Source organism: Tenrec ecaudatus, chromosome 1 (genome assembly GCF_050624435.1).
Source record: "Tenrec ecaudatus isolate mTenEca1 chromosome 1, mTenEca1.hap1, whole genome shotgun sequence".
NCBI classification, from domain to species: Eukaryota; Metazoa; Chordata; class Mammalia; order Afrosoricida; family Tenrecidae; genus Tenrec; species Tenrec ecaudatus.
The window spans coordinates 54,275,473-54,296,263 of record NC_134530.1 but is presented as its reverse complement, the minus strand read 5'-3'; the positions used below and the strand labels follow the sequence as shown (position 1 = coordinate 54,296,263).

Below are 20,791 nucleotides of genomic sequence, written 5' to 3'. Positions count from 1 at the left end.
GCCACTCACTGGAAGCCTGCTGATTGGTATGCTTTTGCATAAGCATTTTTGATAGTCTGCTGGGGTGAGTCTCAGAGTCTCTCTTCCTGGCTCCTTTGGAGGGCCAGGGTAGGTGTGGGGGGCCTGGACCCAGCTTTGTTCCCCTCCCTCCTCCACAGGTGGGCAGGCAGAGCCCAAGATGCAGGGTGTGCCTGTAGGGGGCAATCTCACCCATTGTGGCCCTTGAACAAATGCTGGTCGGGTCTGACCCTGGTACAGAACTCACCTGGGCATCTAGGTGTGGACATAGCAGGCCAGGCCCCACCCCCAGCAGCTGCTCTTGGAGCAGACAAGACAGTCAGCCAACAAACCCGTAAATAAACTGGCTGCTTATAGGTTGGGCTGAGCCCTAAGTTGTGGCTCTGGGGTGACAGCCATTGCCCACTAGGGTGGATTAGGTGGGGGTGGGGACTGCCTTGCGGAGGTGATGTTCGAATTGAACTTTGACGGTCGGACAATGTCGTGTGCTCACGTGGAAAACAAGCTGACTGCCATCAGGCCATTTCTGACTTGTAGGGCTGCGTGGAATTGTTCTGTGGGCTCTTGTGACCAAATGTTCGTGGGAGCAGCTTTCTCCCGAAGGGTAGCCGGCATGTTTGAACCATTGACCTTGTGACGAGCTGCCTAAATGCCTAACCCACTGCGTCACCAGGATTCCACATTGTACCCTGTCCTGTCCCAGGGCCAACTAACCATTAACTCAGTGCAAACGGAAACAGACCCCGGGGGGCAAAAGGATGGGGCCTAGCCACCAGTGTGGGAGCTCGGTGGGGAGAGGAAGGCGCTGGCTCTGCTTGACGGTTGACTGGGATGACTGCAGAGCCTGGAGTCTCACTCCCAGAGGCGTCTGCTGGTGCTTCATCAGGGTGGTTGGTGGGGGTGCAGCTGACCTGAGTGGGCCACATGCTGTCTGAGTACAACCTGCCCTCTCTTTCTATTCATCCCCAGACGTCCAACCAACCTGTCTGCCTGTGTGTGTGTGCGCACGCATGTGTGTGAACTGTCATGTCACTTGCCCCACCTGCATTGAGGAGACCAGGGGATGGAAGGAACGGCATGTGCGACATTATGAAGAGCATGGCCCCTGGAGGTCAGTTAGTCCTGGGTCCAGATCCTGGCCCCACAGCGGTTACTTTGGGCCAGTTGTTCCACCGCTCTGAACTGGACTGCCTAGTGGAGCCTTGTCTGAAATGAGCCCTGTGTCCATCAGGAGCCTGGTGCTGTGGACTGGGGACTGAGCACTGGATTCAGAGTCAGCGAGGCCAGGTTCAATCCCTCAGCCTGCTCCCCTGTGCAGAGAGGGCCGCATGCATCCTGGGAGAGCGAGGGAATGTGTTTGGACAGAGTCACCCTCTGCTCCTAAGTGACAGCCTCTGGAGGCACAGAGCCACCTTTAGTTGACCCAGGAAGTTGTCGGTGTGTGTGTGATGTCCTGGTGGGCTTCACAGAGGTGTGTCTGAGCTGAGGACATACCTGTCTTGCTAAGTGTAGGCCCTTGTGGCCCTAGAACAGAGCCCAGGACCCAGCAACAGCAAGAATCAAACTACTGTCATCCTGGCTCACAGCCACGCCTGTGGGACAGGGCCTGACTGTAGGTTTCTGAGTCCGTGTGGTGAGGGGAACAGCTGGAATGGGACGGTGGGGCAGGCAGGGCAGGAACAACACGGGCTGGACCTCAGAGAACCATGAAATTAGTGTGGGGGGTGGGTGTGTGTGTGCTGGTGTGGCTGGAGGGAGGATGACCTCAGTGGGTGGTCCTGGGTTTGGGGACAGGAATAAATGGACTGTTTGAGGGTGACGTGAGTGGGCGGGTAGCTGGGATTGATGGGGTGGCCTGGTGGAGAGGTGGGGGGTGGGGGTGGTCAGGACAGCCAGCCAGCCTGCACCCTAACTGGGACAGGCAGGGGCATCAGGCCAGGAACCCAGCTGGTGGGAGAAGGTGGGCGGGTGGGGTGTCTGGGCACTGTGGGCCAGCGTGGCCGCCAGACGACGGTGCCAGGGGAGGGAACTAGGCACTGCCAAGACAGTCTGTGGTGAGACGTGGCTGTGCCCACACCGGGCCACATGGCCTGCCAGCTCCCTCAGCTCCTTGTGCACTGGTTTCTCTTTGCTTCCTTAGAGCAAGGGGTTCCTGGGGGGGGGGTGGAGTGATGGTCCTGGTGGCCTTGACCCAGCCAAGGGGCTCAGGAGCCCCCCGGGGAGGGACTCAGAAAGGGACAGCAAGGCTGCAGAAAGGGCCAGAGAAAAACACCAGTGGTCCCCAGCCCCAGCTTCAGCCCGCCTCTGGGAGTCTTTAGTTTAATTCGGTGCTTAGAAATTCACTTTGGAAGTGAGTTCATTAAAATGGGATCAGGCCCCACATCCATTTTGGAGCCTATTTTTTAAACATAATGATGATACCAGTATTAATTGCCAGCATTTATTGAGCGCTTGGTTAAAGTGCGGTGTGGGGAGATCCCTCAGGGCAGCCTGAGGAGGTGCCAGGTGGGGTCTTTGTAGGGAAAACTGGGTGGGGCCTGCCATACACATTCCCTGTGTCCTTGGAGGCTTTGCACCAGGTCCAGAAACCAAAGCCCCAGCCCTGATGCAGGGTCCCCTTTTAGGGACCCAGCCGGGCCTTGTGAGTTTGTGAGGACCCAGGTGACCTTCGGATTCTCCTCTGATTCACTAGTCCCCTGGGCTGGGGATTATAAATGATACTTCCCCCATCAGTGCCTGTGACCCCAGGGCTGCATTCTTGGGATGCCTGATGGCTAGAGTCAGCGCAGCTCTTGGGTCCTCCAGCCCCTAAAGAAGGGAATGCCGAGGAGGAGGCGGCGGGCTGGGCTGGTCTCCGCTCGCTGAGGCTGCTGCCTTCAAGCTCAGGGTGCTGCCCACCTTCCTTCTGGGCCCAGGAGAGCCTGTGGATGGGGCAGGTGTGTGCAGCAGTGGGAAAGGGGAGTTCTGGGAAGAGCCGAGGGGACACAGCCTGGGTATCGGGGCTGGTGCTGATGGTGGGAATTGGAGTTCCTTTATTATTGTGGTGAGGTGAAGGGGACTCCAGGATGCCCTCTGCAGAGCAATTGTCTCAGCTGGGCCCAAGGAGGGCCCTGCACCCGCCTGCTCTTGGGAAGGGTGGGTGGGAGGCCGGTGGGTAGGAGTGTGAATATGAACAAATGGGAGTGGATCAGGGACAAGGGAATATCTGGGATTGCTAGTTTTAGGGGTAGTAGGCATTCCTGGGTGGGGCAGACTGCTAAGTGTTCAGCTGCTGGCTAAAAGGCTGGGGACTTACTTGCATCTCAAGGAACCCTGGTGGTGTAGTGACTTATGTACAAGGCTGCTAACAGCAAGGTCTCCAGTTCAAGTCCACCAGCTGCTCTGAGGGAGACTGCTGAGGCAGGCTGTTCCCATCATGTTTTGTTCTTGGGAGTCGATGTGATCTGGAGCCCACTTGATGGCAGTGGGTTTAGTTTGGGGTTACCAAGAATATTGGCAGCGTCTACTCGGCAGCAACCGGCATGAAGAGGGTGAAGGCCTGTCAAGTTCAGCTGGGGCCTGGCTTGCCCCCCACTCCCCCGACTGGCCTCTATCCTCTCTGGGATTCTGCTCTGTGTGGCCCTTTCCCTGCAGGTGCAGCCTGCATGGCCCTCACCTCCTCCTCAGTGTATGGGGTGGGGGGTGGGGTTACTGGGCTCCCAGCCAGGCAGCTGTGGGGTGGGTGAGGGGGGCCCAGCAGCCCCCCTGCCTGGTCAGCCTCTCATTGTGAGGCCTCCTGGCTATCCTGCTGCCCAGCTCTTGGGCTCAGCCCACATTCCTGCGGTGACGCTCTGGGTCTCCGGGGTGGAGCTGGTGAGCGTGAGGGGCACTGAGTTCTCAAAGGATAGACCACCCCCCCTTCCCTGACCTTGCCTTCAGTCATCCAGTGACATTGCGTGTCTCTCTACCCCACCCCACCCCACCACCACCCAGGCCTCAGCCTCTACAGCGGTGGTAGTGGGGTGCTTGAACACAGCCATCTTCCAGGTCTGGTTCACCCTGAAAGGAGAGGCCTGGGGTACGGCCCCAGGCCAGAAGGGTACACTGAGGACTGAGCACGCCTGGAAGCACCTACATTAGCATTCTTTCACCTGGTTCTGGCACACAGCCCAGTGAGACCTATCATCTTGTCACTTAAAGCTAGACCAGAGAGATTAAGTCACCTGCCCAGAGTCCCCCAGCAAACACCGGAGTTGTATATAAACAACGTGCCGGGATGTTGTGCTTAGTAGGAGTCACTGCCTCAGTTCCTACCCAGAGTGAACAGAATGGAGCACTGTACCGGTCCTCAATGTGTTCCGATGCCAGAGCCCATCACTGTAGCCCCTGGGTCCACCCATCTCCTGGAGGATCTTTCTCTTTTTCTCTGTCACCCCTCCACTTTACCAAGTGTGATGCTGGCATCCCCCCGCCCCTGCCAACTGTACAGCCCCGCACACTGGAGCTTCCTGCGCACCGCGCCGTGTGGGCGTGCAGTTATTTGTGCCTGGGAGAGCTGGTTTGAACCCAGGGTCGTCTGACTCGAAAGCTGGCCTCCTGGTCCTGCTCACTCACCTCTGGTCGCCCGGCGGGTGGAGCCTGGTTAATTAGGGGAAGGAAGCTTGGGCAGAACTAATTACACTTGATTTTATTCTTAGCTTTTGCAGCATGGTTAGCGCTGAGCAGGGGTGCGGAGCTCCGGGACCAGCCCGTGCTGGTCTCCTGGCCCCCTGCCAGCTGACCTAATTTGTTTCTGGGACTTGCCCGTTCTCCCTCCCGGTCCAGTCTCTGCACCCTCTCCTGCTTGTGGCCTCAGCCTTGCCACTTACCCTCACTGGGCCCGATAGCCTGTCTGTCCGAAGCCTGAGTGTAATCACCAGCACTTCCACTCCCCTGAGTGGAGACCCTGCGGTGGAGACTCACTCAGACTAAGACTCAGACGGAACATCAGGAACACTGGTATGTAACCGACAGTGACCCCTTGGCGACATTTGCATACCTGCATGATCTCATGTTGTTCTCCCCGCAATAGTGATACTCTTACAAGCCCCATTTTACAGACAGAAAACTGAGGTGCGAGAGAGTCAGGGGCGCAGAGGCAGTCAGTCTGAGCTTCTAGACAGCCCTCTCATTTCCTTGGGAAGGCTCATGATGGGAGCTGGTGGGGGGTGAGTCACTCTGTGGACTCAGATGTAGGCAGAGTGAGACAGTAGTGGAAGGGGTCTCTGAACTGGGGATACCTCGCTGGCCCCAGTGGCTTCTGGGAGGCTGGCTAGGGGGGGAAGGGGCGGCCTGGGGCCCAATGCCTCCTGTGCTCCATCCATGGAGGGGAGGGGGCTGGGATTGGGGATAAGGAAGGGCAGTCCTCATTCCTGCTGGGCCGGGAGGTGGGGGGGGGGCACTGCAGGCATGACTGTGGGTCCGCTCAGATCAGGTGGCAATGAGCAGGACAGTGGGTGTCTGTCCAGCAGGAAGGGTGCTGTGTGGGAAGGAGAGTCGAGCGTGCCATGTGGCCCACGTGTGCGCTGGAGTGTATGTGGCATGTGCATTGGATAAGGAAGGCTATATGCATGGGGGCCCAGGGGCCTATTTTGACTGTGCAGGCAGGTGCACGAGTGGGTACTGCGAGCACACAGTGTGTCTGCGGGATGGACGTGTGCGCACCAGGGCTGTGGCATTTCTCAATCTAGGTTGTGCAGGGGGTGGACCCTGGATGACCATCGAGTCTGCGGGTGGCCCTGCAGCCATCAGGGTGTGTGAGACCCAACACCGGTGCTTGAGCCCCACCGCTTCCACCAACCACTGGAGTAGCCATGTCTGTGGGGTGGGGATATGGAAGGCCTGGGGCACAGTGCCTGCCCCTGGGGCCTCATCAGTTACCTGGGGCCCTATCCCCAGACCTTGTCACTTGTGTGGGGGATTGGTGATTTAGGAAGCTGGCATTCAGGTGCTCCTGCAGCGGGCACAGCCCCTTGCACTGACGGTGGGGAAGGCATGGGGACTCCATTGCCACCCCGGGTTGACTCTGCGTGGTGAGCTAGCAGTGTGCCAGCAGGGACGGTGGCACAGAAGTGGGGGATGACGAGAGGAAGGGCTCTGCTGGGTGGTCTGTGTGCTGTGGGGGAGGCATGGGGTTGTAAGATTTTTCTGAGGTTTGTGTGAGGAGTGTCAGGGGGCTGGGGGGATGCAGTGGGATGACCATGAGGGGCCCTGGGTGCGGGCCTGGGCAGCTGCAGTGTAGTAGTAAGTAGGTGAATGGGTGATGGTGAGTTCTGAGCTGTGTTGTATATAAGCTTACTGGGTATCCAGATAGATGTTGGTAAGGGTTGCTTTTAAGTGTGTGTGTGTGTGTGTGTGTGTGTGTGTGCACACACAAGGGTGCCTACAAGTGTGCATTTTTCTAGTGTGTGTCCATGCTGCGATGTGTTGTATGTGTGAGGCTATAGGGCTGTATTGTCTGTGGGGGGAGGCTGTATGTGTGTGTGGGGGGTGTATGCATGTATTAGGCATGCAAGGGTGTGTGCTTACCTGGATGGGTGCAGTGAGGGCCCAGGAGGGGCTGTCAAGGTCCTGAGGCAATTGGATTCAGTTCTCTTTTATGGGGATTCCATGGATATTTATGCTAATTCTGCATAGGATTATGCAAATTGAAGAGGTCATTTGGGGGTCAAAGGCTGCTTCTCACCTTCCTGCTCAGGCACTGTGTGTGTGTGTGTGTGTGTGTGTGTGTGTGTCTGTGCAAGAGAGAGAGACTGAGAGACTTCTGAGCTCCTGCCCCCCTCCCTCTTGGGTTCTGTTCCCCACCCCACTTCTCTCTCCTTCCCTGTCCTCTGTAGTGGGCTGGTAGGGTTCCCCAGGAGGCACAAGGGGAGGAAGAGCTTGGGGCTTGGTTAGATGGCACCCCAGGGCCTGGCTGGTCCCGGGTATCCCCGGAGTGAAGTCTCCATGGAGCTCACCAGAGAGCGCTCAGGGGTGACTGGGTTCCTGGCCACCATCCCCACCCCCACCCCCAAATCTGGAGACTGTTTATTATTCGGAAAGAATGTTCCCTTGGATGCAGGTTTGGAAAATCACTGGGGTGGCCCCCTCCCCAGCTTTCTCTGAGCAGCGTGAGGCTAAATTAAGATGTGAGAGAACTCTCTCCCCCTGCCTCCCACTCACGCCTTCTCTCCCTCTCTCCCCTTGAGGCCGCCCTCCACCACTACCCCCATTCCCTCTCTGCCCCCAGCTCCCCTCTTTCCTCTGCCCATCCCCTCGTCTCCAGCCCCCCTTGCCCTGCTGTTCTCATGGTTCCTCCCTTCCTCCATGGTCTCTCACTCTCTTGCCTCCCTCTGACTCTGTGGGGAGCTGGAGCTCCTGGTCCTTAGCATGGAGGAGATGGTTGCCATGGTAACGGTTGTCATGTCGATGGCTACTGAGCTCAGATGAATAGTATCTAGGTGAGAGCTACCTGAGTGGAGGCTGATGGAGTCACAGGCTGCTCTGTGCATGTCTCAGGTCCTCTGAGCCTTGCAGCATGACCCCATGGCCCCACAGCTTCATGCCCAGGCCTGTTTGCACCACGGCAGCGTGACACGCTGGGTCTCTGTGGGTACCTGTAGGGCTGTGTTTGGGGTGGCTGTTTCTTCTCTGTGTGTCATCAAGGGTCTGAGTGCCTTTGAGGGGCGGTCTGTGCATTTGTGCAGGCCTTTCTGAGAGTGAGGTGTTAGGGGCTGGTGTGTGGCATTGGTAATGAGGGGTCCTGAGCTTTTAATTTGGTCACCACTTTTATCCCAGGGGGATTCCCAGGGAGCACAGGCCTCTTAGGGCCCCTCCTCTGAACCAAAGGCCTCCCTGCCCTCCCTGGAAGATAGCTGCAGGCTGGGCTCCTCTCCTGCCCTGTCCCATCCTGCTGTGTGTGGCCCCGCCAGGTGCCCCATGTCGATGGCTTCAGGCTGCTTGTCAGCGCACTGTAGGGACAGGAACAGAGCATCTCCCAGGGACTCTAGTGTGGTCACTAGACCTGGTTATGGAGGCAGCCCTCCACCCACACCCTCGGACTCGGGCTTGTTCTGGGCTGTGGGGACAGGGGGAAATGGGAGAAAGTTGGACGAGAGCTGCTTGGAGCTCCTGGAATGTCTAAAAAGGAGGAAGACCCAGCAATTAGTCACGGGAGCAATTACACTAATTGTTCCACTCCATGACTCACTGGTAGCAAGTAAATACTGATTAATTCATTACTTGGAGGGTGTGTGTGTGTGTGTGTGTGTGTGTGTGTGTGTGTGTGTGTTGTGTTGTGTTGTGTTGTTTTCGGGGGTATCTTCTGGTCTATTGCCCTGGCTGAGCTTTGGAGCAGGTGGTCCAGGCAGGGGGTTAGAAGCCAGGATGGACGTTCTGAATCAATCTTTCTCTGGCTGATATGAACTCTGGAGTGGCAGAGGGTGGCTTCAGCGTGGGTGGGTGTCGGTTAGAGGACCAGTCTGGCCCCTCTCCTGCTCACACGCCTCTGTGGCTCCCTGCTGTCGGTAGCTCTACTCAGAGAGGCCACCTCTTTGGTGCACAGGCTCCACTGGCAGACCTGCTGAGTTACCAGGTTCAGCTGTGACAGAACTCTGCTGTGTCACAGCATCCAAATGACCAGTTTCCCAGACCATGCAGCTGGTGGGCCACGGACGGAGAGCCCACAATCGGCCTTCTGACTCTCCCACCTCCACTCCAGCTGCCCTGTACCCCCCAATCTCCCCCGTGAGCCAGGCACAGCTTCTGACCCGACAGCCATTCTGTAACAGATCACTTTTGAATGCCTGCTGTGTGCCAGACACTTGCTGGACTCGTCCGGCATTCCCTTTGCCCAGTGTGCATTCAGTGGGGCTGGTGGGGTGTGGGTCGCAGTCAGGGACCCCTTTGAGGAGGGCTTCTCGAGGGTTTCTCGCAAGCAGCAGCATAGGTGCTGAGTGAGTTGGGGTCCAGTCGAGATACTCTGCCTTGGGCAGGAAGGGTGTTGTGGGCAGAGGGAACAGCTGCGTTCAGGAGGCAGGAGAACCGGTTCAGAGCAGAAGGGACCCAGCGGCCAGAACCCCGTTCCCCAAGCTCAGCCTGCACTTCCTCATCTCGGAGCCTTTGCTTATCTCTTCCCTCAGCCCCAGATGCCTGCCTCTCCTTATCTCCATAGGCGAGACTCAAATACCATCCCTTTCCTACCAAGCTCCCTTTGGGAGTTCGGGGGCAGGGGCTAGCTGGAACAGGGAGGACCAATCCTGGCCACTCCCTGCCAGGCATGGCCCTCTTAGGGGTTTGCCCTCCTGCCTTTGAGGTCCTGAGGTCCTGGGCATGGGTTCTAGGGCTGAGGTGGGGGTGGGGCTGGAGTTGGGGGGGGGGCGCTATCCCAGCTCCCAGCCTCCCCTGATTCTGACTCAGGCCTGGAGGGCTGAACTGTAGGAGAACCCCCCTCACTTCCGCAGACCCTTGGGGACAATCAGGGCCTACTGGGAGGTTTTGAGATACTTTGCGGGGTGGGGATGTAGGAGGGGACTGATATCTTGTTTTGGGGAGGATCCAAGGCCAGAGCTGGAGTTGCACTCCCCACCCTCCCTTCTAGAGCCCCAAAGGTCCCCAACACCTATGCCCATTGGATGACATCACTGGGATTTTGAGGTGGGGGTGGTGGGTTCCTAGCCAAGGCTGGGTCTCCTGCACATCACATGTTATCTCAGTGGTCCCCTGCAGGTGAGACTGACGACCTACACTCCCCCTGACCCCTCTCTCCCCCCACTTGAGGACACTGGGTCTTGTCAGTGAAAGACACCTTGTGAATCGGAGTGGTGACGCTGCCTATGTTGTTTCAGCATCGTGGGTGACCTGCGCCGTCCACCTGCGTGAGCCAGGGCTGCCTACCCACTGCGCGTGCGTCAGTTAGAGCCTTCTTTCACGGCCGGCAGCTCACACTTGGAAGTGATGGGTTCAAGTCCGGCTAGCCTTCCCCAGGCTGCTCCAGACCTGGCTCTGCTTCCCGAGTTAGGGCAGGAGAGAGGGACCCTGGGCTCCAGTCTGAGGACAGGGGGCTGCAGTCCCAGAGTGGGCGGGGTCTCAGGCACACCCAACCATTGGTTGCCCCTATGTCCCCGCCCCTGCGGGTGTGTCCAGGCCCCGCCACAGGTGCTGAGCCCCGCCCCCTCCGCAGGCTCAGCGCTGGCGCAGCGAGAACTTTGAGAGGCCCGTGGACCTGGAGGGCTCCGGGGACGACGACTCCTTCCCGGATGATGAACTCGATGACCTCTACTCGGGGTCCGGCTCGGGCTGTAAGTACCCCTGGACAACTGGCTAGGGCCCCACCCGCAGCCGGGCTTGCCCAGAATGGATCCCCCTCTGCTGATGGATGTCACGTGGGGGGCTCGTGGTTGGCAGGGAGGCAAGGGGCTTCATGGACCCCGGGAACAAGGAAGGTGCCGGCCTGCCCAGGGCCTCTGCAGCCCTGCCTCAGGCACAGCTCTCAGTCGGCCATCCAGTCACTGGACGTTCTGGGGCTCTTCTCGGTCCATCCCCCAGGTGGCTGTGGTCCCCCTTGATCTGGCTCTTTCCTCTCCTGCCCTTCAGGCTTCCTGGCCTGAGTCAAAATGGCCAGGGGGGCACCTTCTGACGCTGACCCTCTACTGGCCTCTGTCTTTGCCTCTGGGGGAGCCCTTAGTTTCTGTGGTAGGGGTGTACCTGGGTTGGCCCCTCCTCCCAGAATGCTGCTCCTGTGCCCCCAGGGCCTTTAATGAGCTTTGCACCTCTAGGCCTCAGCTGCTGTGTGTAGGGGTGGGTGGGTGGTGGGTGGGGGGTGATGGAAGCTGTAAGCTGAGTGGGCTGGAAGTATCAGGGAAGGCTTCTCGAAAGAGGTGGCCCCGGAAGGACATAAGAGCAGAAAGGAAATAAGGAAGGTCTACTAGCCAGATGTCAGCCTTTGGCCATGCTGTGCCCTGCCCCCTTCTCCTGTCTTGTCCTGAGGGGGTGGGGGGGATTGGGGCAAAGCAAGGGAATGGGAACCCCCAGTCTTGGCAGCCTTTGCTTGCGTGGGCTCCTGGTGTCCCTGACAACTTCCAAGCTCCCTAGCTCTCTTCCTCTCTCACCCACTCAGATTTCGAGCAGGAGTCAGGCATTGAGACAGCCATGCGCTTCAGTCCAGATGTGGCCCTGGCAGTGTCTACCACGCCTGCTGTGTTGCCCACCACGGACATCCAGCCTGTGGGCACCCCGTTTGAAGAGCTCCCTTCTGAGCGCCCCACCCCGGAGCCAACCACCAGCATCTTGGTGGTGACTGAGGTCCCCGGAGAGCCCAGCCAGAGAGCCACCACCATGGCCTCCACCGTGGCCCCCACTGCTGCCACAACCACAGGGGCTCCCACTGTGCCCGCCACTCTGGCCACTGCTGCCCCCACCGCCCCCGCGGCACCGCCGTCCACGGCCACCACTGCTGTTGGAAGGACCACCGGCGTGCAGAGGCTTCTGCCCCTTCCGCTGACCACAGCAGCCACAGCTCAGGCCACCACCCCAGCGGCACCCTCACCTCCCACCACTGTGGCCGCCTTGGATACAGAAGCCCCCACGCCCAGGCTGGTCAGCACAGCTACCTCCAGGCCCAGAGCCCTTCCCAGGCCAGTGACCACCCAGGAGCCTGTTGTCCCTGAGAGGAGCACCCTGCCCTTGGGGACCGTGGCCCCTGAACCCACAGAGGTGGCTCAGGTGAGAGAGTGGGAGCAGAGGAAGAAGGCCATGGCCTGCCCAGGAGGACCAGGAAGGCCAGGCTGGAGCAGGGAGGGCAAGCGGGATGGGCTAGGAGTGAGGACTGGGCCAGGGCTAAGCAGACAGTGAGGCAGGCACGGGTGTGGGTGCAGAGGCTGTAGATGGAGATTCAGTAGGATGGGCTGGGCTGGGGGCTCAGGTGACAGAACTGGGGCAGGCTAGGTGGTTGGGTTTCAGGATGCTGGGGTGAGACATGCGGAGGGAGCTAGGTGCCCGTGTGTTAGTGGTGGGGTCGGGGCGGGCCTGTGTTTTGGCTAAGAGCAGTGTGCAGAGCCCGCAGCTGGGCCTGGGATCGTCTTCCCCTGGCACCTCATAGTGCTGTGAACGCTGGCAGAGTAACCACAGAGCGCTTGCTTTCCTCTCCGTGAGAAGGAGGGAACAGCAGGCTGTCCGTCAGGGCAGTGCGAGGATTGTGCGTGCTGCTACATTCAGAGTGCTTAGAATGGGCCTGGTCATCGTCCACAGCAGCATCTTAGCCGCAGCCGCTGCCACTGCTGACACCTTGTCCATGGCTAGACCATAGAATAGTATGCATACTAGTATGTGTAGTAACCGTCAGAGTGGGCTTTCTGGGAAAAAATGTCTGTGGCATGCTCAGTGCTAAGCACCCCCCCTGTGCCATCTCCTCTAGGTGGATACCCCCCTGCCCCCTGCCTCCTGCCCCGATGAGGCAACTGGGACACAGAATAGGAAATGTGTCCCTAAGCTTTCACAGTTCACAGCCAGGACTCCAAGTTGTTGGCTCAGAGCTCCTCCTGGGGTTTGGGAGTGAGTGGATGTGCACGTGCATGCGTGCATGAGAGAGAGAGGATGTGTGTACTTGTGAATCTGTGGATGTGAGTGTGCGAGTACGAGTGTGTCTACCCGTGAGTGCGGGTCTGAGTGTGAGTGAATGTGGGGGTATGAGAGCACGCGGAGATAGCTGTGGGAGTGTGTGATATGAGAGTGGGTGCGTGTGAATATGTGGATGTGAGTGTGCGAGTACGAGTGTGTCTACCCGTGAGTGTGGGTCTGAGTGTGAGTGAATGTGGGGGTGTGTGGGTCATGAGGCCGTGACTGTGTCTATGTGAATGTGTGCGAATATGTGTATACGTGTGTTTGGATGTGTAAGTGTGACCATGACATGAGAGTGTGAACGTGGCTGTGTGTATGTGAGAGTGAGGGTGTCCGTGTGTCTGGCGTGATGTGGTGTGTGAGTGCGAGTGTGTATGAGCGTGGCTGTGTGCAGTGAGAGTGGATGGAGTGGATGGCGGGTGGGGATTGGGGGAAGAGGGTGGAGACTGGCAGGCGTCCAGGTGCAGGGGAAATCAAGGAGTGGGACAGGGAGGCTGGCCCTGCTGGGGGTTCTGTGGGAGGAGGGACTTAGTGAGGACTGATGGTGGAGTTAAAGCCCCCTGCAACCGGTCTCACTGAAGGAGGGGTTCAGGCTGTGGTGACCTCCAGTCTCTTGGCCATCCCTGGTAGGACATGGACCCCTCCCATGCCCCTCCCAGCAGCTGGCAGCCTGGTGTTCTTACAGAGACTTGGACCAGCAGGTGGGGGAACAATGACAGGGCCTGGAGCCTCCACACACACTGGGCTCACCCTTGCCTCACCCATCTATGCTGTGCCTCCCCCCTCACCCCCATGTGTTCTCATGGTTCCCAGCTCTGGCCTCACTCTGCATCCTGGGAGCCATCAGGAGTTGTGGTCCCTGGGCTGGTCCCCTGAACACCTGGACATCCAACCCAGGGGTGATGTTCTTGTACTGACCCCAGGCAAAGCACTCACCTTTACCCCAGACATGGACTAGGGACCGAATCCAAGTACTGTCACACCCAGCAGTCTCCATGGGACTCCCCCAAGGATTGTGACTGAGGCAACCATAGGGGATAGGGACAGGCTGGGCTGGGATGAGGACGGGATGTGGCCGGGGTGAGGACATAGGTGGCATTTGTAACGTGTAGGTTACAAACTCTGACCATTTAGCTGTGTGCTCCTGTGGGAGTCACTGGACCTCTCTGAGCCTATTCCCTGCTCTGTAAATTAGAGCGAGCATCTCCTTGGTTATACCTGGAGCTTTTAACTGCCTGGTCACAAACCCTCCTCCCCGGGAGAAAGATGCATCCATCGCTCCCCTAAGGATTTAGTCTCTCACCAGCTTGAAGGGACAGTGCTCTTCTGACCGAGTGGCAAGGGGCTTGCTTTCAGGAGGATGTCGTGAGAGTAAGAGGCATGTGAAGTACTTAGTACAGTGAAGTACTGGCACATAGTAAGTGCCCAGCACAGGGCAGAGTGGTGGTTGTGGGCTGGGGGGTGGGGGTGGGGCTGCCTGTGGCTCCTGGGCTCATGCTGCCTTCCCTGCAGACCCCAACTCCGGAGTCCTTCCCGACTACAGCCCGGGATGAGCTGGAGGTGCCCGTGAGTGGGGGGCCCAGCGGGGACTTTGAGCTGCCCGAGGAGGAGACCACGCAGCCAGACTCGGCCAATGAGGTGGTGGCCGTGGGAGCGCCCGCGGCCAAGCCCTCACCTCCACCTGGGGTGCTGCCCAAAGGTGCTCGCCCAGGCCCTGGCCTCCTGGACAATGCCATCGACTCTGGCAGCTCGGCTGCGCAGCTGCCTCAGAAGAGCATCCTGGAGCGGAAGGAGGTGCTCGTAGGTGAGGCTCCGGGGGTTGCGAGCCATGGGCCGTGGGCCGGCTGCCCCTGGCCAGGAGGGAGAGAGGGAGGGGGGGACTGGGATTTCCTGTTAGGAAGGGAGAGTTGGAGACCTGGCTCCCAGGCCGGACCTCTGATTTCTTGCCTACAGCCCTGTCCCCCTGCTGGCGCCTGAACCGTCACCACTTCCCATGTTTACTTCAGTGCCCTCGGGCCCCTGCTTCCTGTTGCCCTGCAGGGGGACCCCTGTGGGCTTCACCCCTGGACCCTAATCTCTGGCCCCATACTTTGCCTTGGCTTGCCCCAGGTCCCTGGGCACATCTAAACTTGGCCTGTATCCTCGCCCCCCACCCATGGAAGGCTCGGCCTTCAGTAAGGCACCTCCTGGTCAATCCTGAGGTGCCTGCCAGATGCCAGATAAACTCTTCCTCAGACATGTAATAAATGTGCCCTCGTTTAACTGAGCCCTGGTGGCATTGTGGGATGCACATTGGGCTGCTTACTGCCAGGTCAGTGGTTCAAACCCTCCAGCCTCCCTGTGGGAGAAAGATGAGACTCTCTGGCCCCATGTAGACGTACAGATCAGAAAACTACAGGGGCAGTTCAGCCCTGTGCTCTCCGGCCGTTCTGAGTCAGAATCAACTCGTTGGCCGTGAATTTGTTTTTGTTTTGAATGGGTGAGTGTTCAGCCGCGACCCCACCCAGTGTCTCTGCCGTAGCGAGGCCCTGTGACGCGCTGGTAGAACCTGAGAGCCAAGAAGGCCCCAGGCGTAGGCCTCCTCTGTCCTGCGGGGTCGCTGTGAGTCAGAACCGACTCAGCGGCACACGCACACCCAAACCCGAGTTCAGGGGGCACGTCATGTTCCCTGCCTGCTCGCAGCAGCCCCACAGGACAGAGTAGAGCTGCTCCCCAGAGCTTCTTCAAGGAAGCCGAGCCCACGTTTCTCTTCCGGGGTGCGCTTGTCGGCTTCCAGCTTTTGGTGGGGCAGTGCGTCACGTGGTTGTGGAGCCCTGGTGGCACGGTGGGTTTTGTGGTGAATCGCTAATTCCAAGGTCCGTGGTTCAAGCCCACCAGCTGCTTTAGGAAAAAGAGGAGGCTGGCTGCTCCTGGAGAGGTTGACCGTCTCGGGAAAGACCCAAGACAGTCCTGCCAGGTGCTGCACCCTGCTGTGAGCCAGAGTGGCCTCAAGGGCCGCGAGTGGGTTTGTCTCGTCTGCTGATGAGACCAGGGTATCTGCTGAGCCTGCTGGGGGTTGATCACGGGGGCCTGGCAGGGCTGGGGCGGTTCTATCATAGAACTCCTGGCCCTCCCCCGGCTTCCCCCTGCCCAGAGTCAGCCCGGCCTGACCTGGGTCCTCTGCCTCTCTACAGCCGTGATTGTGGGCGGGGTGGTGGGCGCCCTCTTCGCCGCCTTCCTGGTCACGCTGCTCATCTACCGCATGAAGAAGAAAGACGAGGGCAGCTACACACTGGAGGAGCCCAAGCAGGCGAGCGTCACCTACCAGAAGCCTGACAAGCAAGAGGAGTTCTATGCCTAGCGGAGCCGCAGGGCCACCGCAGCCTGCGCACTGCCCACTGCCCGGTCCCCGCTGTGCCCCGCTGGCCTGTGCCCGCGCCTGGCAGGGGCCCAGCTCCAGCTCTTGTCTGCCCTCTCCCGGGCCTGCCCAGGCTGCCGTAGACCTTCCCCGGGGGCTGGGGGCACTGCCATCTGCCCCAGACTGTGTCCTCCTAAGCTCATCTCCTGTCCCCCACCGGCCCTGGGCTCCGACATCCTGGCTGTCCAGAAGGAAGAAAGCTCCCCATTGACTGGTGGACAAAGGGCTGGGGCTTCAGACAGGCCTATTCCCCGCCAGCCCCCACCTGGCTGGCCTCGGCTTCAGCACGGCTCTCAGGCTGCCTTCTGGAACAAGCATTTGGCAGACTCAGCCCATGGAATCACCTGCACGGCAGCTCCTGCTCTGCGGAGAGGATGTCTCCTGCCCTAGCTTAGCTGGGGTCATGGGCCACCCCCACCCAGTGCTCCCATAGGCTCAGCTCCCCCTGAGTCTTCCCCTGAAGATATGTCTTCCTGAGGGGGCCTGGCAGCCTCTGGGAAGATGGGCACCCAGATGCCCCTCTTGCTAGAGGATTCAGTACAGCCACCACTCACACTGTCACAATGAGACAGAATCACACACCATCCTGGTCTCTCCGCCGCTCTCATACACACTGCCTCCCAGAGAATCTCATGCATTCCCTTTGACCCCCTCAACGATGACAACCATGCAGGCTAGCCGTCAGAGTGACACTGTGGCCGCCCTGTCCCTCTCTGCCCTCCCCTCCTGCTGCCAGGCTCACGGGGAGGGCAGACTAAGCCGGGACAATCAGCCCATATTGGGTGACCCAGGCTGTCCCACCCCACGCACCCATGTCGCTGCCAGCCCTGCCCGGGTTGGATGCAGTCCCACGTGGATCCATGTGCTCAGCCCACATGACCTCCCCTTCCCCCAGGGGCCTGGGTTCTGGTGGGAGGGTGGGTGGGGGGGGGAGTTGCCAGAAGCACTCCTCCCCACTCAGCATTGCACACTGGACTGGGCCCAATTTTGCCCCTTCCTGCGTCCCACCCCTTGGGGCCAGCCCTGCCACTGGCTGGGAGCCTGGGGGGGGGGGGGCTTCTCCAGAGCAGAGGCAGGATGGCTCTGGGATGCAGCCCACACCCACTGTGGAGGGTGGCTAGGCTTTCCCGATGCAGGGCATGTCAGGTTCCTGACCTCCCTCTGCTCTGAGCTAGGAGCTGACCCTGCCTCCCAGAACATCAAGTCTCCAAAGTGCCTGCGGGGCCTGGTCCTGCTGCCTGGCTAGCCTCTCCCCTTGTGGACACCGCCTGCCCACCTGCCCTCCCTCCTGCTGGCCCTGTGAGCCAGCAGTCTGACTGCAGCAAGGTGGCCCCTAGCTGGACCAGCCACCTGGAAAAGCCCCCCTAGGCCCTGAGGACAGGCTGAGACATCAGAGCAGGGACCCCAGCCTGCCCCTGTCTGGGCCACCTCACAGGTGGGGTCCTTTCTGTAGATATTTTAAATGGAGGGTCGCCCCTCCCTCCCAAGGAGGGTGTACTCAGCGGGCACTAGTAGTCCAAGGGAAGTGGTGTGGATGTTGATTGGCTCGCGGTCCTCCCCGCCCCACAGTCAGACCCAGGCAGGAACCAAGCTTCCCTCTGGCCCCTTCTCCGATCTCCCTGGCAGCTGGTTTCTGCCGGCTGCATGGTGAGGAAGGGACTTATGGGAGGCCTCCGTCTGCCCATCTGTTCTGGGGGTTCCACTTCTGGGCTGGACCCCCTTTTGTAGACCTGAAGTACCTCTTGGCAGGGCCCGGAGGCTTATGAAGAACCCAGCCCTTGAGGAGGGATGGGGGAAGGTGTCCTGGGGCCCAGTACAGTTGATCTGCCTCTGTTAAGAAGGTTAGGGCAGGAGAGGTGGAGACTCCGAGTCCCTGCCTCCCTCTGCCCTACTGCTTGCATGGGCTGGTGGTTTGAAGGCCTGGGCAGGCCAAGGCTGAGAAGCCAGGGAGTGTGGAGGAGGGGACCTGAGCACCTGAAAGCTCAGGTACCCCGTGGGGGCTGAGTCCAGCACCGCAGGGCCAACTGGGTCAGGTGGAGTGGCCTGGTCAGTGTACAGACCCCGGTTGGCTGTCCTCCCTGCCTCTGGGGCACTGGCCGCTGGGGCGCTGACCTCCATCAGGCTTTTGAGCTTTGCCTCCTGGCACTGGCCTTGCCTCTGTGGCCTGAGCATTTGAAAACACAGGCTAAGACCTTGTTCCCAGAGCCCTGGACCTGAGACATGACCAGCCTCTTCCCGTGGAGCCTGGTGCCCGCTGCCAGCCCAGGTCAGGCAAGACATCTGAGGGTGGGGATTGGGGGAACTCTCCCAGGTGTGGTGTGGACCCTTGGGATGATTGGGGGGATGGTGCGGAGGGGGTCTGCCCATGGAGCTCCCAGTCCCAGTCTCTGTGGTCTACACATCCTGGGTGTGTGGCTTCCGGGACAGAAGAACTTGGGAATCCTGGTTTCCTGAGAAGTCAAGGCAAACTTCAGCCTGCAGGCCTGGAGACGAGGCCATTCTAGGGCAGGGGCGGAGGGTGGCGAGGCCTGATGGCCAGAGCCCAGGGGGCTGGAGGTGTGGGATCTCCTGAGTCTTACAAGAACCTCCTTAAGTGCTGGGGCATCTGGTGGCAACCAGGACTGCCTGTGGGCAGGGGCTGGGGTCTCAGACCAGACCTGGGCTTGACCAGTCTGACTGTCCATCTGGGTCTCCAGGAGGAGGGTCTCGGGCACAGGAGTGACTGCCTCCGCAGGGTGTGGCTGGGCCCTAGGGCTTGCCTCCCACACCTCTTGTCTGTAAATAGGTGCCCACCCACCATGTACAGACTCGGTCGTCCAGATTCTGCTGGGTTGCCCTCTGAGGGCTGATGGCCAAGCGTGCCCGGGGATCTGTGCGGTTAATGCATGTAAATACTTCTTGTAGGCAGCGAGGCTCCAGAGAGCCCCTGAGAGTGCTCCCCTCTGTACAGAGCCCCCAAGAACCTTCCCAGGTCGGGTGGGGGATGAGGTCCTTCCCTCCCCCGGGCCTTTCCTGCTCCTGCCCCATTCCCATAACCCGTTTATTAACCAGCCCTGTCCCAAGTCCGTGGTCCAGCATTTAGTAGGGGAAAGAGGCGGACCGTGGGAAGAGGCCGGAGTGCCCCTGGGGGGCATGCACCTGTCCCTGCGTGTGAAGGAACTGGTTTCCCCCTTTGCTTTCTGTTGTTCCGTTTTTGTTTGTTTTTTAACGCTTCCCGTGCTGTGCCCATTTATAAGAGGAAATAAAATTAAGCTGAAACGGTGTCCTATGAGTGGCGTGGGAGGCTGGCTGGGGAGGGACAACCAAGGGCTAACCTGGAGCTCAGCCACCCTCCTCCACAAAGGACCGAGAAGACCTAGCTGGGCGGGGAAGTGGGCCAGCCGCCCCTGGTGCTGGGGGGTAAGGGAGGGCATTACGGTTGGAGCTGCCACCAGTGGCGCCCTTGGGAAACCGCAGAGCCAGGCGGGGTGGGGCTGTGGTCACCCCCAGGGGGAGGGCTCTGGTTTCAGGTCACTTATGGGGCCTCTCGGGGCCACAGGCGGAGGCAGGACGGCTCTGGGGTCTGACTGCCTGGCTAGCTGGAAGCCAGGGTGCTGACATATTCTCACTCTGACTCGGGAGCCAGTTGACCTCGCTGGGCATCAGTTTTCTGTCCTGTGAAATGGGCAAGAAAATAATCAAAAATAAACCAAAAAGAACCCCTGAGGCCCAAACATGGAGCCATTTCCGTGGAGCTGGCCACCACGGGGTGTCTCTCCAGGGGCCGCTGGTAGGTGGGACTGCCCCCCAATTCTCTTGGTAGCTTGGCCCTAAGCCTCTGTGCCCCCAGGGTGGCTGAGTGAGCGGGCTTTGTCTCTTAGGGGAGGAGAGTTCTCAGTGCAGCCTGGCTTCCTGAGGCCTTGGGGGGGTGGGGTGGGGTGGGGACAGATGGAGCCACCGGACAGATTTCAGTGGAGTCATTGAGGACTTAGGGTATCAGGGCCACAGAGCTGGGGCAGCTACCCCCACACACTGGGCCAGCAGGTCCCTCTGTCTGGACTGAAGGCCGACCCTCGCGCCTGCTGAGAGCTGTCTCACCAGTGTCGTCGTCCTCTGCTCCCCATCCTTCCTGGGCACAAGTTGCCTCGGTCACCAGGTCTCTCCTTGAAGGAAAACTGGCACACGCACCCCTCTTCCCCTCATCAATGTGATCCCATCCCTCCTCTCTGCCTCCTGCTCCTCCACGGCCCCTGTGTGCCAGGCCCTGTGCTTGGGTTTTGGGCGCAGAGCAATGAGCAGGTACACGACCCTCTGGGAAATGGACAGGCCCAGGGAATGGGCCAGACCTGCCACTGTGGGTCCTGACATAGGCCTGAGTCCACCAAAACCTGCAGGGATGCAGTTTTACCACCACGTAAGGTCCAGCCCATGCTGTCTGTCCTCCGGGAAGCTGTCAGAAGATCATCCACACACACCCCCACGCCTCCCACCTGGAGTCTCTGAAGGGCCTCGTCTCTCACCTTTCCTGCATGCTGATGATGCACCTTCAGACTGGAGGTTCGGCTGTGAAGAGGAGGAGGGGGTCAAGGGGCAGCAGCTGTGTGTGCTGAGGCACCTGGCTCGACCTCTCTGAGCTGCAGCCCGGTTTCTGAAGTGGCTAGCATGGAACCTGGCACCCAGTAGGTGCTCAATGCCTCTGAGTCCACTCCTGGCTGCCAGTAGCTGGACTGACATCCCCACCCCTTCTCAGTGTTAGCCCCAGCTCCACTCCAGTCCTCTGCCATC

The 20,791-nt window shown here is 59.7% G+C and overlaps 1 protein-coding gene across 1 annotated transcript in view; it reads left to right on the top strand.

The window, feature by feature from the left end:
- SDC3 (syndecan 3) overlaps positions 1 to 19,290 on the top strand; it is a 49,457-nt gene extending 30,167 nt beyond the window's left edge. The window contains exons 4-7 of the mRNA XM_075527718.1: positions 10,196 to 10,313; positions 11,132 to 11,736; positions 14,143 to 14,434; positions 15,804 to 19,290. Coding sequence (XP_075383833.1) covers positions 10,196 to 10,313; positions 11,132 to 11,736; positions 14,143 to 14,434; positions 15,804 to 15,970 — 1,182 coding nt within the window. The 3' untranslated portion in view covers positions 15,971 to 19,290. The remainder of the gene's footprint in view (positions 1 to 10,195; positions 10,314 to 11,131; positions 11,737 to 14,142; positions 14,435 to 15,803) is intronic.
- The last annotated feature ends 1,501 nt before the right edge of the window (positions 19,291 to 20,791 follow it).